The sequence below is a fragment of the Lissotriton helveticus genome, chromosome 2_1, assembly GCF_964261635.1.
Source record: "Lissotriton helveticus chromosome 2_1, aLisHel1.1, whole genome shotgun sequence".
In the NCBI taxonomy this organism is placed as follows: Eukaryota; Metazoa; Chordata; class Amphibia; order Caudata; family Salamandridae; genus Lissotriton; species Lissotriton helveticus.
In genome coordinates, this window is record NC_136059.1 from 1,973,353,077 (window position 1) to 1,973,370,183 (window position 17,107).

Genomic DNA, 17,107 nt, shown 5'->3' on the forward strand with positions numbered 1-17,107 from the left:
AAGACTGATTTGCATATGGCTGAGTCTGAACTCGGGTGGTGAAGTCAGCTAAAGAATGATGATGAATTCAACCCAGATTTGTGACTGGGGGGGGCGGGTCTGAAAAGTTTCAGCACTCCGTCAATCATCTCCTTCTGTTTGCTATATAATCTGTGAATACCATGCCTCCCTTTAAATGTCTGCAGTTAAATGGTCCAAAGCGATGCTACAGATAAAGGAAGAACCATTCAGCATCACCAAGAGAGCCTTGCTGTAATTGCGATCATTTGCTTAATTCTTCCTTCTGCTCAGCTTGAGTGTGGTAGCAATAGAGAAAGGTTAACAGACGTAGTGCCAGTATAATTGGAGTGGCAAATCAACAGAGTACAGACAATATCAACCAGGTTGTGCTTTATGGTTCACCGTGCAGAACTACTGACATGGACATCATTTTTCAGTTTTTGACTCCGTTTCTTCCTGTGCGCTACATAGATGAAGGTTTTCTGATTTTATTTAGGTCCTTAAGAGCTTAATGTGTTTAAGGCTTCATCAAACAGGTCGAGTGAGGGTGGTGTGGCTTGGATGACGAGGCGATGGCAGCATACTTCTGCCACTCCCACCGGTGCGGACATTTGATAAGGATTTACGTTCCTATTTTCGTATGCACCTGGTCACCGACAACTACGGTGCTCGGAAGCTGTGCAGTATGCAGTAATGCAGAGAACTACCAACAACTATATTCTGTGACCTTTAATCCATCGAGAACTCTGGGGTTCCCCAGGCCTCAGGATACGAGCTACCAAATGGCCGCTGCCTCCGATCTGGCTGTGTGTACTGTAAACATTCACCACTAAATGAAGGTAGGTTCTGCATGTCTCCTTACTTAAGCGCTAGCTGCACCCTGCTCCTGTATTGCATTCGGTGAAGTCTTTTGCCTGGCAATATCGCTTTTCTAAAGGATCGCCGCGCCAACATACCACACTCTAAAATGGCACCCGTGAGGCTCTCATTTTCGCCCACACTGCAGAGTATTTGAAATTGGGCTCAAATTGTTTAAACAACCATCGCGCTATAAATTGAGTGCGTTAGCACTATAAACTGCTAATATTTGGAGGCTTCTGGAATCAAGATTTTTGAGTAAATCTACAACGGCCCGCTGATTTGTCTGAACCTAGGAATGCACTGCAAAGCCCATCAAGTGCAAGGTTATAACTTGCTTCAAGCCCTCGGTTGCTCTCCATGGCTTTTCCCAGGACTGGAATCAGAGTTAGCCAGTGTTTTGATCTGAGTTGTGTTGACTTGTAATCAGAACTTAATATAGCGCACAAATCACCCCCGCTGGGGTATCTCAGTGCTTAAGTGCAGTTCCAGAGAAGAAAGTAAAAGAGGATGATACAATAAAAAAAAAAACAGGAGTTAAGTAGCTATTAAAACAGACAAAATTCCAGTTCCAGAGAAGAGAGAAAAGGGAGAAATACGATCAGAAAAAGCCATGTTTTAATTAGCTTTTTGAAACGGACTTAATCAGCAGACATGACTATGAAACTGAAGCCTGTTCCAATGAAAAGGGCCCAAGTATGAAAAGGACCGTCCACCATGTTGGACTGTAATTATACGGTGTGAGCAGAGCATGAATTGATCCTTGGATCTGAGATTTCTGATGGGGTGATCGATTGGGAGCTTGTTTTACAGACATACCGGCCCTTTACCTGAAAGAGATCTATGTACCAGGCACAGAAGCTTGAAGATCGCTTGCTTCCTGATAGGAAGCCTGTGCAGTGATCTAAGAGCAGGTTCAGAAGAGGTGCGAGGTGGAAGATTGAGGACAAGATGGGCTGCGGTGTTCTGGACTACTTGAAGTCTAGACAGGAAGAGGTCATTAACCGCTGCCATAAAGGCATTTCCATAATCCAGGCGGCTAACCAGGAGCACCTGCGTGAGAGTCTTTCTTGTGTGGAGAGGCAGCCATTTAAATGCTCTTCACAACATGTAGATTTCACCTGTTCAATCAAAGAGAGGCTGTCGTCAATTAAAATGCCTAGGTTTTTGACCACCTTTTTGGGTTGAGCCGGGTGCCTTATTCAGGTGGCCTTCAATCAATCGTCCAGAAGTCATGGGCCATGCCAAACAGCACGATATCAGACTTCTAACCATTGAGCTGTAGGCAATTGTGTGACATCCAGGAAGCAATTTTCCTCAAGCATTCACTGAACTTCAATTTATTAGAGTCCGGGTTTGGGCCCATGGAGATAATTAGTTGTGTGTCACCTGCATATGAGATGACACCGAAATCTCAAGACCTTACTACTTGAGCAAGGGATGAGACAGACATTGAAAAGTAGAGGGCTCAGTGAAGAGGCCAAAGGAACTCCTCTGCTCAATGTCATGGTCCTAGATTTAAAGGGGCCTCGATTGATGGTCTGGGAACGATTGCTGAGGTAGCTTTGAAGCTAGTCAAGTGCTTTACCTCCGACACCAATTTCAGAAAGTCTTTGAATCATGATGGTGTCAAAAGCAGCCGAGAGATCAAACAGCACCAACATGCCTGGACAGCTCTCGTCAAGGGAAAGTCTTATGGTATCAAGAACCCCCATCAATGCTGTTTCAGTGCTATGTGGAGCTCTAAATCCAGATTGTGCCGGGTCTAGAAGAGTATTGGTTTCAAGATATTGGGCGCGTTTTGTTGGCTTACCAGGCTTTCCATGATCTCACTAAGGTAAGGAAGAAGAGAAATAGGCCTATAAATTTGCAGGATTTAGAGGATGCACATTAGATTTTTTTAATAGTGGCGTGATCTGGACTACCTTCCACGCCTGGGGTAGAATGGCAGTATCAAGGGAAAGGTTAAAGAGTGCTGTGATAGCGGGGAGCCGAGGATTGACAAGTGCCACCATTATGTGTAGAGGAGAAGGGTCATAGGGAGAAACTGACTTGACCTTGCTCATCATGTCTAAAACTAATTCCGGAGTGATAGATTTAAAATGCTCCAGAGTAGTGGACGGTTGTACGTAAAAAGAGTGATGGGCAAAGAGTCAGTAGGAAGGGGCAGTTGGTGAGGTTCCTGAAGATAGTCTCAATTTTGTCCTCAAATGCTAAAAGGCATCACACAGTTCCAGCGAGACTGGAGTATGGGAAATGCAGGCAATTGGCCGCATGAACTCATTACGAACTTTAAAACGTTATTTTGTGGAGTTGCCGGCAATTCTGTTCAGGAGATGAGACTTGCGAGTGGCTCTAATTTTTTGGGAGTAGCTACTTAGGGCTGATTTGTAGGTCATTTTGCCAGAGGGAGCTTTGGATATATGCCATCTCCTCTCCAGTTTCCTACAAGCTAATTTCTCTTGCTTACGTTCCTCCATGAACCATAAAGCCACAGGTCAGGTGGAATTGCAGCAATTAGATTTTAAAGGTGCAATTGTATCCTAGGTCTGAGTAAAAGACCTTTGAAAAGATCTGAGCGCACTATTAATGTTTGAGAATTAATGTTTGAGAATTCTGAAATGTACAGACTGGGAAAATTAGAGGAGAATGAGAACTCAAAAAAAATCTCTTCCATTGCCTGTTCTGTCTTTGTGGTTCCTTATTCCTGCTAGTATGCCTTGCATTGATAGATATCTGAAAGCTAAAAATTAAGTGATATGGCCAAATTAGGTGATAAGGGGGAGTTAACCTGAAGGTCCGTGCATTTGTAACAAAAAGATCTAGTGAATGGCCGGAAGTATGAGTGGAGTTGGTGACCTTCAGGGACAACCCAAATCAGGTGCATTACTGTTAAAGATATTATTAATATCAGCTTGTATATCAATTCAGTCCAATTGGAAAGACACTGCACCCACCTTCTTAAAATCCTGGCTGAACTGGATCACACATTAGGGGCGCTGATAACATTGCTTTACAACATTCCCCCTGGAAACCACAACACAGGCAATTATGGAATAGACTTGACACTTACTTTGCTACTGCACACAATGGATGTCTGTCTCTCTTCTCCCAGAGGATCTTATGACAGTTAGTCAACAGTGGACCTTGATCTGTGGATACTGCTCTAAGTATTTGTAATATTCCCCTTTCATAGTTTCAGCGTGCTTGTGCTCCTTTAGCTCGCTGGTGGCATTCCCTTTTAGAATGTTTAACTTTGAATGTTGACAGTTGCCTGTCTCTGCAGATCGGTTTCCCGGTCCGCTGCTGCGCAGTACTTGTGTGGCAATAAAACTCTACAATTAACCACATCGTGACCAGCGTTATTACTACAATTTATGTGGCAACGCGGTGACAAGTACTGCCGAACCCATCTTAAAGAAAACCCAGTCAGCGGTCATACTGCGGAGGAGAGCGACCTTCGGAGACGTGAGGAGTGGTCAAGAGGTGCCGATCTGGTGACCGTGGCTCGAGCTGGCTGAGTGCTTTGGACTTTTTTGGCCATCACTTTTCTGTATGTCTGCAGCAGCGGGATCAAGAAGGGGCAGTTTGTTTTGACTTACGTTGTCTTGGCAGTCGTCTTATATTGAACGGAGCTAAACGCGGGCTGGGCAGGAAGGCTAGTCCTGCTCCGTTTTGTTTTTTCTAGTCGGAGATCCTTTACCTGTTGTGACGGGGCCCGTATGATGACGTTCAGCACTCAGTGAGGAGCCGAGCAGAGTGCGTATGACGTATGTGTGCGTTCTGCTGTTGGCCTCCGTCTCACGTTGTTTCCTCGCTGACGCCTAGGGAAGCTGTTGCCTGGTTACGGAGAGCTTCGAAGTCACAGGAGCAGTCGTCAAGACACAGAAGTAACGCGTATTTGGAGTCTTCTGCGCTATCTTCGGTGATGCGCACACCCTCATCGCAAAAGTGCGTGTCCGTCTAGGAGGTCACAGAAGCTCCAGTCTTACGACATTGTAAAGGGGACCTGTCGCATGAACATGGAAGCAACGTGTATTTGGAGTCTCCTGCGCATCGGTAATGCGCACACCCTCATCACAGAAGTGGGTGTTCGTCTAATAGGTACTGTGCAGATTGGTGCTGGTGACAGTGTTGGAGTATCCTCTTCAAGTGTTTGTCTGTGGTGACACGCACACCTGTCGGTGAAAGATCTTCATGCGAGAGACTCAATCAAGTGTTTGTTCTTTAGTCAAGTTTTTTTGTTTTCTCCTTCTATTCTTATCTTGCTGGTGGTGTTTTCAACAAAATTTAAATGTTGTTTTAGTCATCCTTCTCGCCAATTGTACGTGTTAACTATGCAGTCAGTTTCACCTCCTCCATCCTTATTGGAAATGCCTGGGGAGCTCCCAAATGCGTGGAAAAAATGGTACGATGCCTTTATCGCTTATATTGGCGCAATTGGTGGTTCACGGTACAGGGCTGAGAGGAAGAAATGTCTTTTATTAAATGTTTTGGGGTATGAAGGGAGGTCTATTTATAAGCATATACCCCCCTTGGTGCGTACTGCCCAGGAAGAGGAAATCGATGAGTATGTGGAGATAGTTAAGATGTTAAAATTAAGATTTGATATTCAGCCCAGTATTGTTGTTGAGAGGCACACATTTTTTAAACGTGAACAGAGGTTTGGTGAGAAAGTGGATGATTTCATTTCTGCGCTTCGTATTTTAAGCACGGATTGTCGTTTAGAGACCAACTCATAAGAGACCAATACAATTTGCAAGTGCACTGACAAAGCCATACAGCAAAAGTTGCTCTCTTTAGGTAACCCAACGTTGGAGGAAACTATTCGTGTTGCCAAAAGCATTGAACTTTCCAAGATTTCTGTGAAGGAGATTGATGAGAAATCTTCTTCCTCTTCTTTGCGTTCTAAAGAGGAGGCTGTGTGTGTGGTGAGAGCCAAGGAGTCTAAGAACTTTTATAGTTCACGAACAGAGAATATGTTTTTCAAACAATCTAATATATGTTGTTTCAAGTGTAGCAACTATCCCCATTTTAGGTTTGGTCGGCCTTGTCCTGCAAGAAATGTGGTTTGTAGAGTTTGTGGTAAGGTGGGTCACCTCGCCAAGGTGTGTCAGAATGTGAAGAGAAACTCTACATCCTCTAAGGATTTCAAACAGATTAACAATGCCATTCCTCCGGTAGCAAATGTTTCTTTGTCTTCCAAAGATGAGGATTTGAGTAACATCCAGGATGATTTGAGGGATATGGTTGTGGTAGTTGGCGATTTGGATTCTTCTGTTAGTGAGTGTACAGAATGTGTTGATCCTTACGTTGATGTGGAGATTGGTTGCAAATGCGTTCGCCTGTTAGTTGATTCTGATGCCAGAATTACCATGCTTACCCTGGAAAGGTTTAATGAAGTTTGGGGAAATAGAGATTTGCATCCACCCGATAGGTCTCCAGTTTCCTATGAGGGAAAAACCATTGAGCTTGCTGGATATTTTGAAGATTCACTTAGTTTTAGAGGACGGAAGATTTTTGGGAAGATCTATGTAGCCATCAAAGGTTTGAACATCTTAGGGTGGTTTCACCAGGGTCTTTTCAAGATGGTGTTGAGGCCTGGCACGAAAGATCAAGTTTCCATTCTCCGCTCTGGTGATTTTACCGAGTTGTTGACTGATCGTTTTCCTTCCGTTTTTAGTGACAAACTTGGACAGGTAAAAGGGTTCTCTCATCTCATCAAAGTAAAAGACAATGCTGTTCCGGTTCAGCATAGACTGAGGAATGTCCCTTTTAGTGTTAGGGAACAGTTGGAACAGGAACTTAATGATTTGTGTAATAAAGGGATTATCGAGCCCATAGAGTCTTCCATCTGGTTATCTCCCTTAGTTGTCGCGAAGAAGAAAAATGGTGAGCTGCGCGTCTGTGTCGATTTGCGTAGCCTTAACAAGAACATCTGGATTGATTCACATCGCCTGCCCAAGATTTCTGACCTCTTGTCTTTCACTAATGGTTCTAAGTGGTTTAGTAAATTGGACTTAACCTCAGCCTATCACCATATAGTGCTTGATCCTTCTTCTAGGCATCTTACTGCTTTTGTATCTCCTATTGGTTCTTTTCAGTACTGCCGCATGCCCTTTGGTCTTGCCTCTGCGGCAGCAGTTTTCCAAAGAGTAATGTCCAATTTATTAAAGGACATCAAAGGTGTCCTCGTTTTTCAGGATGATGTTTTGATTCATGGTGAGACTTGTGAGTTGCATGACGAAATTGTTTTTTGTGTATTGGAGGTTTTACGTGATGCTGGAGTTGTTCTAAAGAAAAGCAAGTGCGTCTTCAGGGTTCAGAAGGTGGAGCATCTTGGTCATATCATTTCAGATCAGGGTGTCGAACCAAGACCTGGTCTTGTTAAGGCCATTGTTGATTGCCCTTCTCCCAAGGACAAAGTTGGCCTGAAATCGTTCATTGGGTTGTCTGAATTTTACTCTCGTTTTATACAAGATTATGCCTCAAAGATGCAACCTCTCACCAATATGTTAAAAAAAATGGCCCTTTCTGCTGGAATGATCAGTGTGAGTCTGTTTTTGTGGGTATTAAGAATGAGTTAGTGGGTCCCAAAATTCTCAAAGCTTTTGTTCCTGGTGCCATTTGCACCATCACTGTAGATGCTAGTGGTGTTGGACTAGCCGCATTGCTCACTCAGATTGTCAATGGAGTTGAGAATACTTTAGGTTTTGCTTCTAGAGTCTTGCGTGGGTCAGAAATGAATTTCGCTGTTATTGAAAGGGAGTTGTTGGCATGTTGGTGGGCAATACGGAAGTTTAGCCCATATGTTTGGGGGACACATTTCATTCTACGCACGGACCATAGCCCGTTGGTGGCTATTCTTTCTGGTGATCATCCTAGAGATCATACTCCCAGGATTGCACGGCTGTCCACCAAGCTGTTACAATTTGATTTTGAGATCACATACATTCCTGGGAACAAGAATGCCCGGGCTGATTACTTTTCTAGGCACCCTATTGAGCTGGAGGATGATGTTGATGTGAAGATGATGAAGTTATGTTATGTTATGTTATAAAGATATTTATAGCGCGCACAGCTACTCAAGAGTATCCTGGCGCGTGGGGAAACAATAACAGTGGGAGGCAGCAAAGGCTAGAAGGATTGTTTAAACAGATGAGTTTTTAGCTGTTTTTTGAAAGTGGACAGTTCCTTAATGTGCCTAAGATCATCAGGGAGAGCATTCCATAGAGTGGCAGCCTTGATCATAAAAGACAGCCCGCCAGTACGTGCTCGTATGAATCTGGGAATCACCAGCCGTCTTTGCAGAGCTGAGCGCAGGGGTCGGCTGGGAGCGTAAAAGGCAAACTTGGCACTGATATAGGCAGGGCCCGAGCCGTGTAGTGCCTTGTGTGTCATGGTCAGAGCTTTAAACTGCACACGATGAGCAACGGGCAACCAGTGCAGGTTGCTCAGCTGCTTACGGATGCTAAGTCGCTTCGGGATGTTGAATAAAAGCCTCACTGCTGCATTCTGGATGACCTGCAGCTTTCCCAGGAGATACCCTGGGATGCCTAGGTACAGGGCGTTGGCATAATCTAGGCGAGATAATATAAGAGCCCTGGCCACCGTCTCCCTAGCAGAGCGGGGAAGCAAGGGAAAGAATCTCCTCAGGGCCTTGAGTGTGCCAAAGCAAACCCCTGACAGTTTCTTGATCTGCTCATGGAAGCCTAGATCGTCTCCAAACCAGACTCCCAGATTTTTTGCGTCTCCACAATCTCCCGTGGGACAGGGAAACCCTGGAGGCCAGAGGGACTCTCTAAAAGCAGGAGGGAAGTGGCCGTAGAGAAGCACCTCCGATTTCTCCTCGTTGCACTTCAGGCTAGCCTGAGCTAGCCACGAAAACACCGAAGAGAGACACCGATGGGCCGTCTCAATATGGAGGTCATCCCCCTTCCACGTGAAGAGAAGCTGGGTGTCATCGGCATAGGCCATAATTTTAGCCCCCAACTTCTCCGCCAAATAGATCAGGGGGGTAAGGTAGGCATTGAACAGAAGAGGGCTCAATGTGGACCCCTGAGGAACCCCAGTGGCCACTACTTTCTGATGAAGAGAAGGGGGGCATCCACACCTGTTGGGTACGGTTATCCAGGAAGGATTTAACCCATTCCCAAACTGTGCCAGAAATGCCAATATCAGACAGGCGCGAGAGGAGCTGGAGGTGGGGTACCGTATCGAAGGCGGCAGAGAGGTCGAGCAAAATCAGAGCCGCCCTGCCGCCCACATCAAGGCACTCCCTAATAGCCTCCGTAATCTCCACTAGCGCTGTCTCGGTGCTAAAGGATGTCCTGAAGCGCACCCGAGGATTCCACAATTCTCTCCAGTTGTTTAAAAGCCACTTTTTCACATACCTTAGCCAAAGCCGGAAGAAGGGAAATCAGGCAATAATTGGAGAGAAGTGTGGGATCCGCTGAAGGTTTGTTAAGGAGAGGGAGGAGTTTAGCGTGCTTCCATTGCAAGGGCACTCTTCCTGAGTTCAATGAGTTATTGACCAGCCTAACAACCACCGGATAGACTATCTCCCCCACCCCACTCAGGACCCTGGCAGGGCAGGGGTCTGTGGGTGAACCAGATTTTAAAGATTTGAGAATGGCTAAGACATCCTCTGCTGAAATGAAATGCGTGAAGAATTGTTTAGGAACGGTGGTGCAAGGGGTGAATGGTGAAGATGGAGGACATTGTGCTAGGGGGGTGGTCCTAAGACTGTCTTGTATCTTTTGGATCATGGCGACGAAATAAGTAGACAGTTCATCACACCATTGGGAGGAGACAGGGGGAGAGGAAAGTTCAGCAGCAGGAGACAGGAAAGTGCGGACAATGGCGAAGATTTCTCTGCTGTTGTTCTTAGCTTTAGAGATCCTATCTTCAAAATAGTTGCCTTTGGCTTCTTTAATGGCAGCATAGTACTCTCGTTGGGCGGCACGGAAAGTGACCTTAGCATGGGGGCAGTACTCCCGGCACCATCCCCGCTCTAGTTTTTTACATCCCAGTTTCAGAGATTTGAGGGCATCAGTAAACCATGGCTGAGAAGGAGAGCTCCATGTGCGGCATTTCGTGGAGGACTGGGGGAGAGAGCTAACGGCCTGGCTAATCCAGTTCGAAAACTCCTCCACCGCTCCATCCAGATCCGCAGCCTCATCTGGAGGCGTAAGGAGTAATGCTCTGGACAGGGCCGAAATGTTGATCTTCTTAGGATACTGCCCAGCGGCCTTCCCAAACTGCAAATAGGAGCTACCAGTATTCCATGAAAAACAGATCAAAAAGTGATCCGACCAAGTGACAGGCCTGGGAGCTGATGCATTAAGCTCAAAGTTGGAATATATTGGATCTAGTAGATGCCCACATTTATGGGTGGCATTCGGGACCCGCTGGATCATATAGGTCAGGTTGCAGAGATCTGACAGGTCTCTTGTCCCTGGGGCCAGCGGGTTCTCCAGGTGGATATTAAAGTCCCCTAGCAATAGGAACCTGGAGAACCGAAGGACACGTGAGGAAATGACCTCGTTGAGGGATTTCAGAAAGGTGCAGGGCGGGCCCGGGGGACGGTAGACCAATACCCCTCCCAGAGTGAAGTGCGGAGAAATAGTCAATGAGAACTCCAATGCTTCTTCCTCCAGAAATTCCCCCGTGAGTTCCTTGGTAAGCGTCCACATTTCTCTAAACACAATAGAAACACCACCCCCTCTACCTGACTGTCGGTCAACCCTGACTATCTTATACCCCCTAGGGATTGCTAGTTCGATCACTGGGGAACAGGAATCATTCAGCCAAGTCTCTGTCACAAATAAAAGATCCAATTGTTCGTCAACAATCAGCTCATAAACATCGACCGCATGTTTTACCATTGATCGTGCATTAATAAGAGCCGCACGAATGTTGGATTTCAGTGTAGAGGGTGGGAGGGGGTCAAGCTGGTTCATGTGAAAGTGAAAGTGACATGAGGGACAAATCCTCAGCCTGTCATTGAGAACCTCCCACTCTCGGATCGGACAACAGGAGACCTGGTCTAGTCTTAGTAGTGTCTCCCGGTCATAGGAGATCCTTTAAGACCCGACTCTCGCTGTGTCGTGGCCCGCAATCCTGGCCCTGTGCGCTGCCGAGGCGCGGACGGGCGCAGACGGGCTTACCTTAGGCGCGCATTTGGCGCGCCAACTGCGCTCGTCCGCTGCGCGCACGAGGACACATGCACGTTTTATGGCGTGCACCCCCGAACAGCTGGACCGCTACCTTGGGTCCGACCGCGCTTAAGGATACACCCAAAATGGCGCCCGCCCTCCACACAATCGGCACCAACAGCCGCGGGGGACCGGGGCAGGGGAGGCCACACAGGGAAGGTAGGAGCTGCTCTGACAGTGCAAATTTTAAAATACAAAGTATTGATGTGCAAATTAGCAGTTATTAAAAAATGCTCAGCGCCTGCATCTAAATCATGCAAGAGCCGTCCGAGTAAAAGTACAATAGCTGTAGATGCTGCCCCTCGCTATCGCAGAACCCCAGTGGGAGACAGGAGCAGCCACCACCTGATTATCCCACCAGGATTGTTTTATCGCCTATCTTGCTCTTGATGATATGTGCGCTGTAAGTGAAAAGGAATGGAGAGAACATTTGTCTAAAGATCCTCTCCTAGGTGAAGTTATGAGATGTGTCAGGAACGGTTGGCCCAAAGAGAAAAATGCTCATCTTTCTTTTCAGACGTTTGTTCTAGTTTCTTCTGAAATTTTTGTTGAAGATGGCCTACTGGTTCGTGGTGATAGACTAATTCCCCCAGACAGCTTAAGGTCCAGATTGATGTTGGGTGCGCATGAAGGTCATCTCGGTAAATCGTTCACCAAGAGGAGATTACGTGAGCATTTCTGGTGGCCACAAATGGATAAGGATGTTGACATTTTTGTTGGTGATTGTGTGGTGTGTTCCAATTCTGAAAAGGGGTTGAAGGTGTGTACTCCTCCCCTCCAACCTGTTGAACTACCCAGCAGACCTTGGGAAAAAATTGGGATTGATTTAGTTGGTCCATTTTACATGCTTCCTTCCAATTCCACATTTGCCATCGTGGCCATTGATTATTATTCAAAATGGCCAGAAATACGGTTCATCAATGAGCCTAACTCTAAGGCTGTAATTGATTTTTTTAAGGATTTGTTTCTTCGTGAAGGGTTTCCGTCTTCTGTCGTGAGTGACAACGGGTCACAATTCATTAGTAATGATTTTGACCAATTCCTGCGTCAAGGTGGAATTGAACATTCCAGAAGTGCTCTTTACCATCCACAGGCCAATGGCCTACTAGAGTGTATGAATAGGGTACTAAACAATTGTGTGCAGTGGGCTTTGGCTCAGAAATGTAATGTACAGAACGCTGTGAGATCCATGGTTTGGTTCTATCGCGCCACTCCTCATTTGACTACCCAAGTTTCCCCGTATGAATTGCTGCGTGGTAGGAAACCCTGTTCCAAGGTTTGTCGTGGTTGGATGTCAAGGTGGGTGAAGTTTGATTCTGTGAGTGATGTTGACGAGCGTGTGAGATGTAATGTTAAGCAGGCACAGTCTCGGCAAAAGTTAAATTTTGATTCAAGGAAGAGGTGTCTTTCTCAGACTTTTGCTGTTGGTGATTCTGTTCGCATTAAGATTCCCACACACAGGAAAAAAGGGAGTTCAAAGTTCTCCTAGCCTGTCCCTATTGATAAAGTGTGTGGCAATGCTGTTAGGATTAATAATACGTTTTGGTGGAATGTGTCAAGGGTTGTCAGAGTCCCTGATCTTAATGTTCGGACTCCAGTCCCTGATCTCGATGCTCGGACTCCAGTCCCTGATCTCAATGTTCATACTCCTGCTCACTTTTTGAATTCTAATGTTGTTCCTCCTCTTTCTTCTCATGGCACGGTTGGCTTACACAGAAGTTTCCGTCAACGCTTTGTTCCTGCCAAGTTCCGTTAATGGTTTTTTTTTTCTTGTCTATCTTGCTCTTTCTTTGTTTTCCTTTTTCCATTTATTTTTCTTTTCTTGTTTATGAAGGAGAGGATAATGTAGTATTCCCCTTTCATAGTTTCAGCGTGCTTGTCCTCCTTTGGCTCGCTGGTGGCATTCCCTTTTAGAATGTTTAACTTTGAATGTTGACAAGTGCCTGTCTCTGCAGATCTGTTTCCCGGTCCGCTGCTGCACAGTACTTGTCTGGCAATAAAACTCTACAATTAACCACATCGTGACCAGCGTTATAACTACAGTATTACTTGTACATGATGCATTTTACTTCGCTCCTTCATACCAGATATGTTTTGAAAATCATTACATGTATTACTTGCATTCCTTTCAGGTGCCATCTTGATCTTTCAACTGATCTTTTGTGGGCCTTTTGGGTGCATACACTTTACTAAAGCCCTCTTCGACTATTTCACAGTGATCAATGTCATTTCAAATATGATTTCCTTCTACCCACAAGTATGTTTTTGGACGTTGATACACCTTTTATGTAGGTATGCTTCTTTTGCATTACCTTTTTCTTATTCTTTCATTGCATTTTGATTTATATGTTTCCTATATGCAAAATTTCAATAAATATTGTTGAAATAAATATTTTTTTTAAACATGTCAAGTGAGACAGGTGTAAAAAGACTGGCTGGCTGAGGTAATGTCTTCGCACAGCATGAGCACCACAAACGTTTCAAATACCATGAAAATCTTTTGATAATCTGCTATGGGAAAATCTTTCCTTGACTGGGCAGACTAGACCAAAGAAGACTGATTACAGAAAAAGTGTAAAAGAAAAACAGAGGTATTTCTGTTGAGCACTACTATTCAATAATGTGCAAGCCATTCCACAATAAGCCAAATATCAGTCATATTGCTACATCACATAACTGTTTGAGTACTATACCTGCAGCATAAGGGCATGTGGTGAGTGAACAAAGATTGAAGAATTATCCTTTGGCGAGGACTCCAGGCAGAGCTGGGCATCTGTAGCTCTTGGGTTGTAAGTAAATGCAATGGCGCCAGCGAGCTTGCCATCGTACAACAACTGCTTGTGATGTTCAGCAAGGAAGAGATCACTTTCGGCCTTGAATTTAAATGTGCCCTATAAACACAGTTCAAACAAAATACATATCCATTAGAAACTTAGCTACAAAATGCACTACTTCACATCTAAATGTTTTAATGCTTACATTTATTAACTGGCTTTTAGTATTCAATATTTTTATTGAGTAATTAACACAGTACATGCATCAACAATCAAGAGGTCAAATCAGCCGTGTCTTCCGGAGCTGGGGCTCGATCTCATCAGAGGGGTCGGGAGTATGCAGTATATCGCAATACGAGATTATACACAGCAAGCCGCCTACAACCCATGATGGGCCGGCCGCGTTTCAAACAGTGCGACGGTAGTCCGGGCAGTTCCAAGTCCACTTGCCAGTTCAACCCAACCCTCGCCCATGTAGAGTATGGCACGCCCCCACAGCTCGGTCTTGCAGCACCCTCTGAAACTTTCACCCACACCCCCCTCGACCAGAATCAACCTACCCCACCCCAATCCCCCATCCCCAACAGATCCAACCCCCTACCCCCAACCCCTTCCGCCCCCCCCCCCGGTCCACAGTCTAGAGTCAGTTGATCCTACATCAACATTTCCCCGATGTAGGGGTAGGTACGTTGTTCCCTTCTTTCGGGGCTGGGTCTGTCAATCTCAACAGGCGGAGATACCTCGGACAGGTGACTTCTACGAACTCCGAGGACAGGAGAGCTAAGAACGGCTGCCACAGCTCAGCATACTTTGCCCCTTCCCCCGCTTTATATAGGGAGAGCCGTTCCATACCCAGGACCATCCACAGGCGGTGGAGCCAACCCTGATACGTGGGAATATGGGTAGTGCGCCAATGTGTTGTGATGTTTTGTATCGCCGACCCTAGAGCTATCGCTATCAGGCGACCCCTTCGTGATCGCAGTGGGTAGGTCAGCGCATTTGGGAGCCCCGGGATGACGTAGGTAGGAAACCGTGGGATTTCGGTGTCAAAGTGCTTGTCCACGTCGTCCAGAACACGACCCCAGTACTCCTGCAGAAGACTACATTCCCATAGTGTGTGTGTGAGAGTGCCTAGTTGCCCGCAGCCCCGCCAGCACAGGGGATCCCTGCTACTGTCCATTTCGTATAGTCTTTCAGGTGTGTAGTACCAGTAGGTCACCACCTTCGTCAGTGTGTCAGTGAGCCCCATATGATACGCAGAGTGCCGAGCTCTGTAATATATATCCTCCCACTCCTTACGCGCTAAGGGCCTCCCCATCTCCCTCTCCCAGCGAGCCCTACTCGCGCTATAAGTGTAGTCGTGTTCATGTGTGAGCATCTTATATAGGTCCGAGATTGGCTGCTTGTCTGATTTCCGAGTGATCAACCAATACTCAAAATCCGTTAGGTGCCGATCTGCATCCGCTCTGACTGTCTTGCTGAGGGCCCAGTGCCGGACTTGGAAATAATGGAGCCGCTCGGTCTCCGGGAGGCCGAAGTCCTGGCGCAGTTGCGGAAAGGAGATTATCCCTTCAGAATCATACACGTGGCAAAGGGATCGGCAACCGGCAGACTTCCATCGTTCGAATGCCTTCCCGTCCAGCCCCGGCTGGAAGTCGGGGCTGTCAAGGAGAGGGGTGAGAGGTGAAATGGTGGTGGTAAGACCGAGCTCCAGACCAACCCGGTCCCAGATCTCAAGGGGGACTCGAGTAATGTAGGAAGCGTACAGGTTACGGGGCCTGTGTATCCTGCGCATGAACGGGATCTCTTGCAGGGTGCGCCCCGCCACCGCCTGGTCCTGGAATAACCAGTGCTTCCCGGACTCCCATTGGACCCACTCCGCCAGAAAGCGTAGTTGTGCCGCCTGGAAGTAGGCGGTGAGATTCGGAATCCCGATCCCTCCCCGTTCCGGTGCGAGCATCGCGATCTGGGCTTTCATACGCAGCTTCCTCCCGTTCCAAACAAATCGAGAAAGTTCCGACTGCATCACTTTGATCCAACCTTTCGGAGGGGCGAGAGGTATAGTGCGAAAAATGTAGAGGATCTGAGGCAAGATCGTCATCTTGATCGCCGCCACCCTGCCTAACCAAGACAGCGGGTAGTGTTTCCATTGTCCCAATTCCTGCCTTACTTTCTGCCGAAGGTGATCGTAGTTAACGTCCACCGTGGTTTTGGAGGGAGGCCGCCAATCTGATTCCCAGGTATGGGACCGCCTCCGTGGCCCACTGTAGTGGAAATTGGGACTGCAGTGAGGCGCGCGTGTCCGCTGCCAGGGATAGGTCAAGGGCCACTGATTTCGTCAGGTTGACTTTGAAGCCCGACACGCTACCGAACCTATCAAGGTCGGCCATGCAAGCGGGAAGAGAATTCCGGGCATCCGCGAGCGACAGCAAGACATTGTCCGCGTAGAGACTGATGACGTGGACGTCCGCTCCAAATTTGATGCCTTTGACTTCCTGGTTAGATCGAATGAGCTGAGCTAGCGGTTCCATGTAGAGGGCAAACAGGAGAGGGGATAGCGGGCACCCCTGCCTGGTGCCCCTTTCAATCTGGAAACGTGGGGAGGACAAGCCATTAACTCTAACCGAGGCCGAGGGGGATTTATAGCAGTTCAGAACCCTAGTCCGGAACTTGGGTCCCATACCTGCCTTCTGCAACCCCTTCTCCAGATAGGGCCAATGAACCCTGTCGAAGACCTTCTCTACATCGATGGCAAGCATCATGTATTCGCCCCGTGTGCGGGCCGCCTTCTCGATAAGATGGAGGGCCCGTTTGGTGTTGTCAGAGGTCTGGTGCTCCGGGATGAAGCCCGACTGGTCCGGATGAATAAGACCTCCCACGCAGGGGCCCAGTCTGGAGGCGAGGATCCCCGTGTAGAGCTTAAGGTCAACATTCAAAAGGGAGATGGGCCTGTATGCCCCACAGTCGGTGGGGTCCTTGCCTGGCTTGGTTATTACCGCAATGGAGGCCTCTAGCAGGTCCCGGGAGATCGCCCCGTCATCCGCAAACGAAGTAAAAAGTCTGGCCAAGAGCGGTGCAAGTTGAACACAAAAGGTTTTGTAGAAGCACGCCGGGAAGCCATCCGGCCCCGGCGCCTTCCCAAGTTTGAGCCAAGAGATCGCTGAGATGACCTCTTCCGGACATATGTCTCCCTCCAGAGCATCCGCCTGCTCCCGAGTCAGGGCAGGCAATGGAATGCTGTCGAGAAAGGCAGATTCC

The 17,107-nt window shown here is 47.2% G+C and overlaps 1 protein-coding gene across 2 annotated transcripts in view; it reads right to left on the minus strand.

Annotated features, from left to right (window-relative positions):
- Positions 1 to 17,107, minus strand: part of LRBA (LPS responsive beige-like anchor protein) — a 2,244,423-nt gene that overhangs the window by 1,971,868 nt on the left and 255,448 nt on the right. For both annotated transcript variants that reach the window (XM_078676915.1, XM_078676916.1), the window contains exon 10: positions 13,769 to 13,966. In XM_078676915.1, coding sequence (XP_078533041.1) covers positions 13,769 to 13,966 — 198 coding nt within the window. The remainder of the gene's footprint in view (positions 1 to 13,768; positions 13,967 to 17,107) is intronic.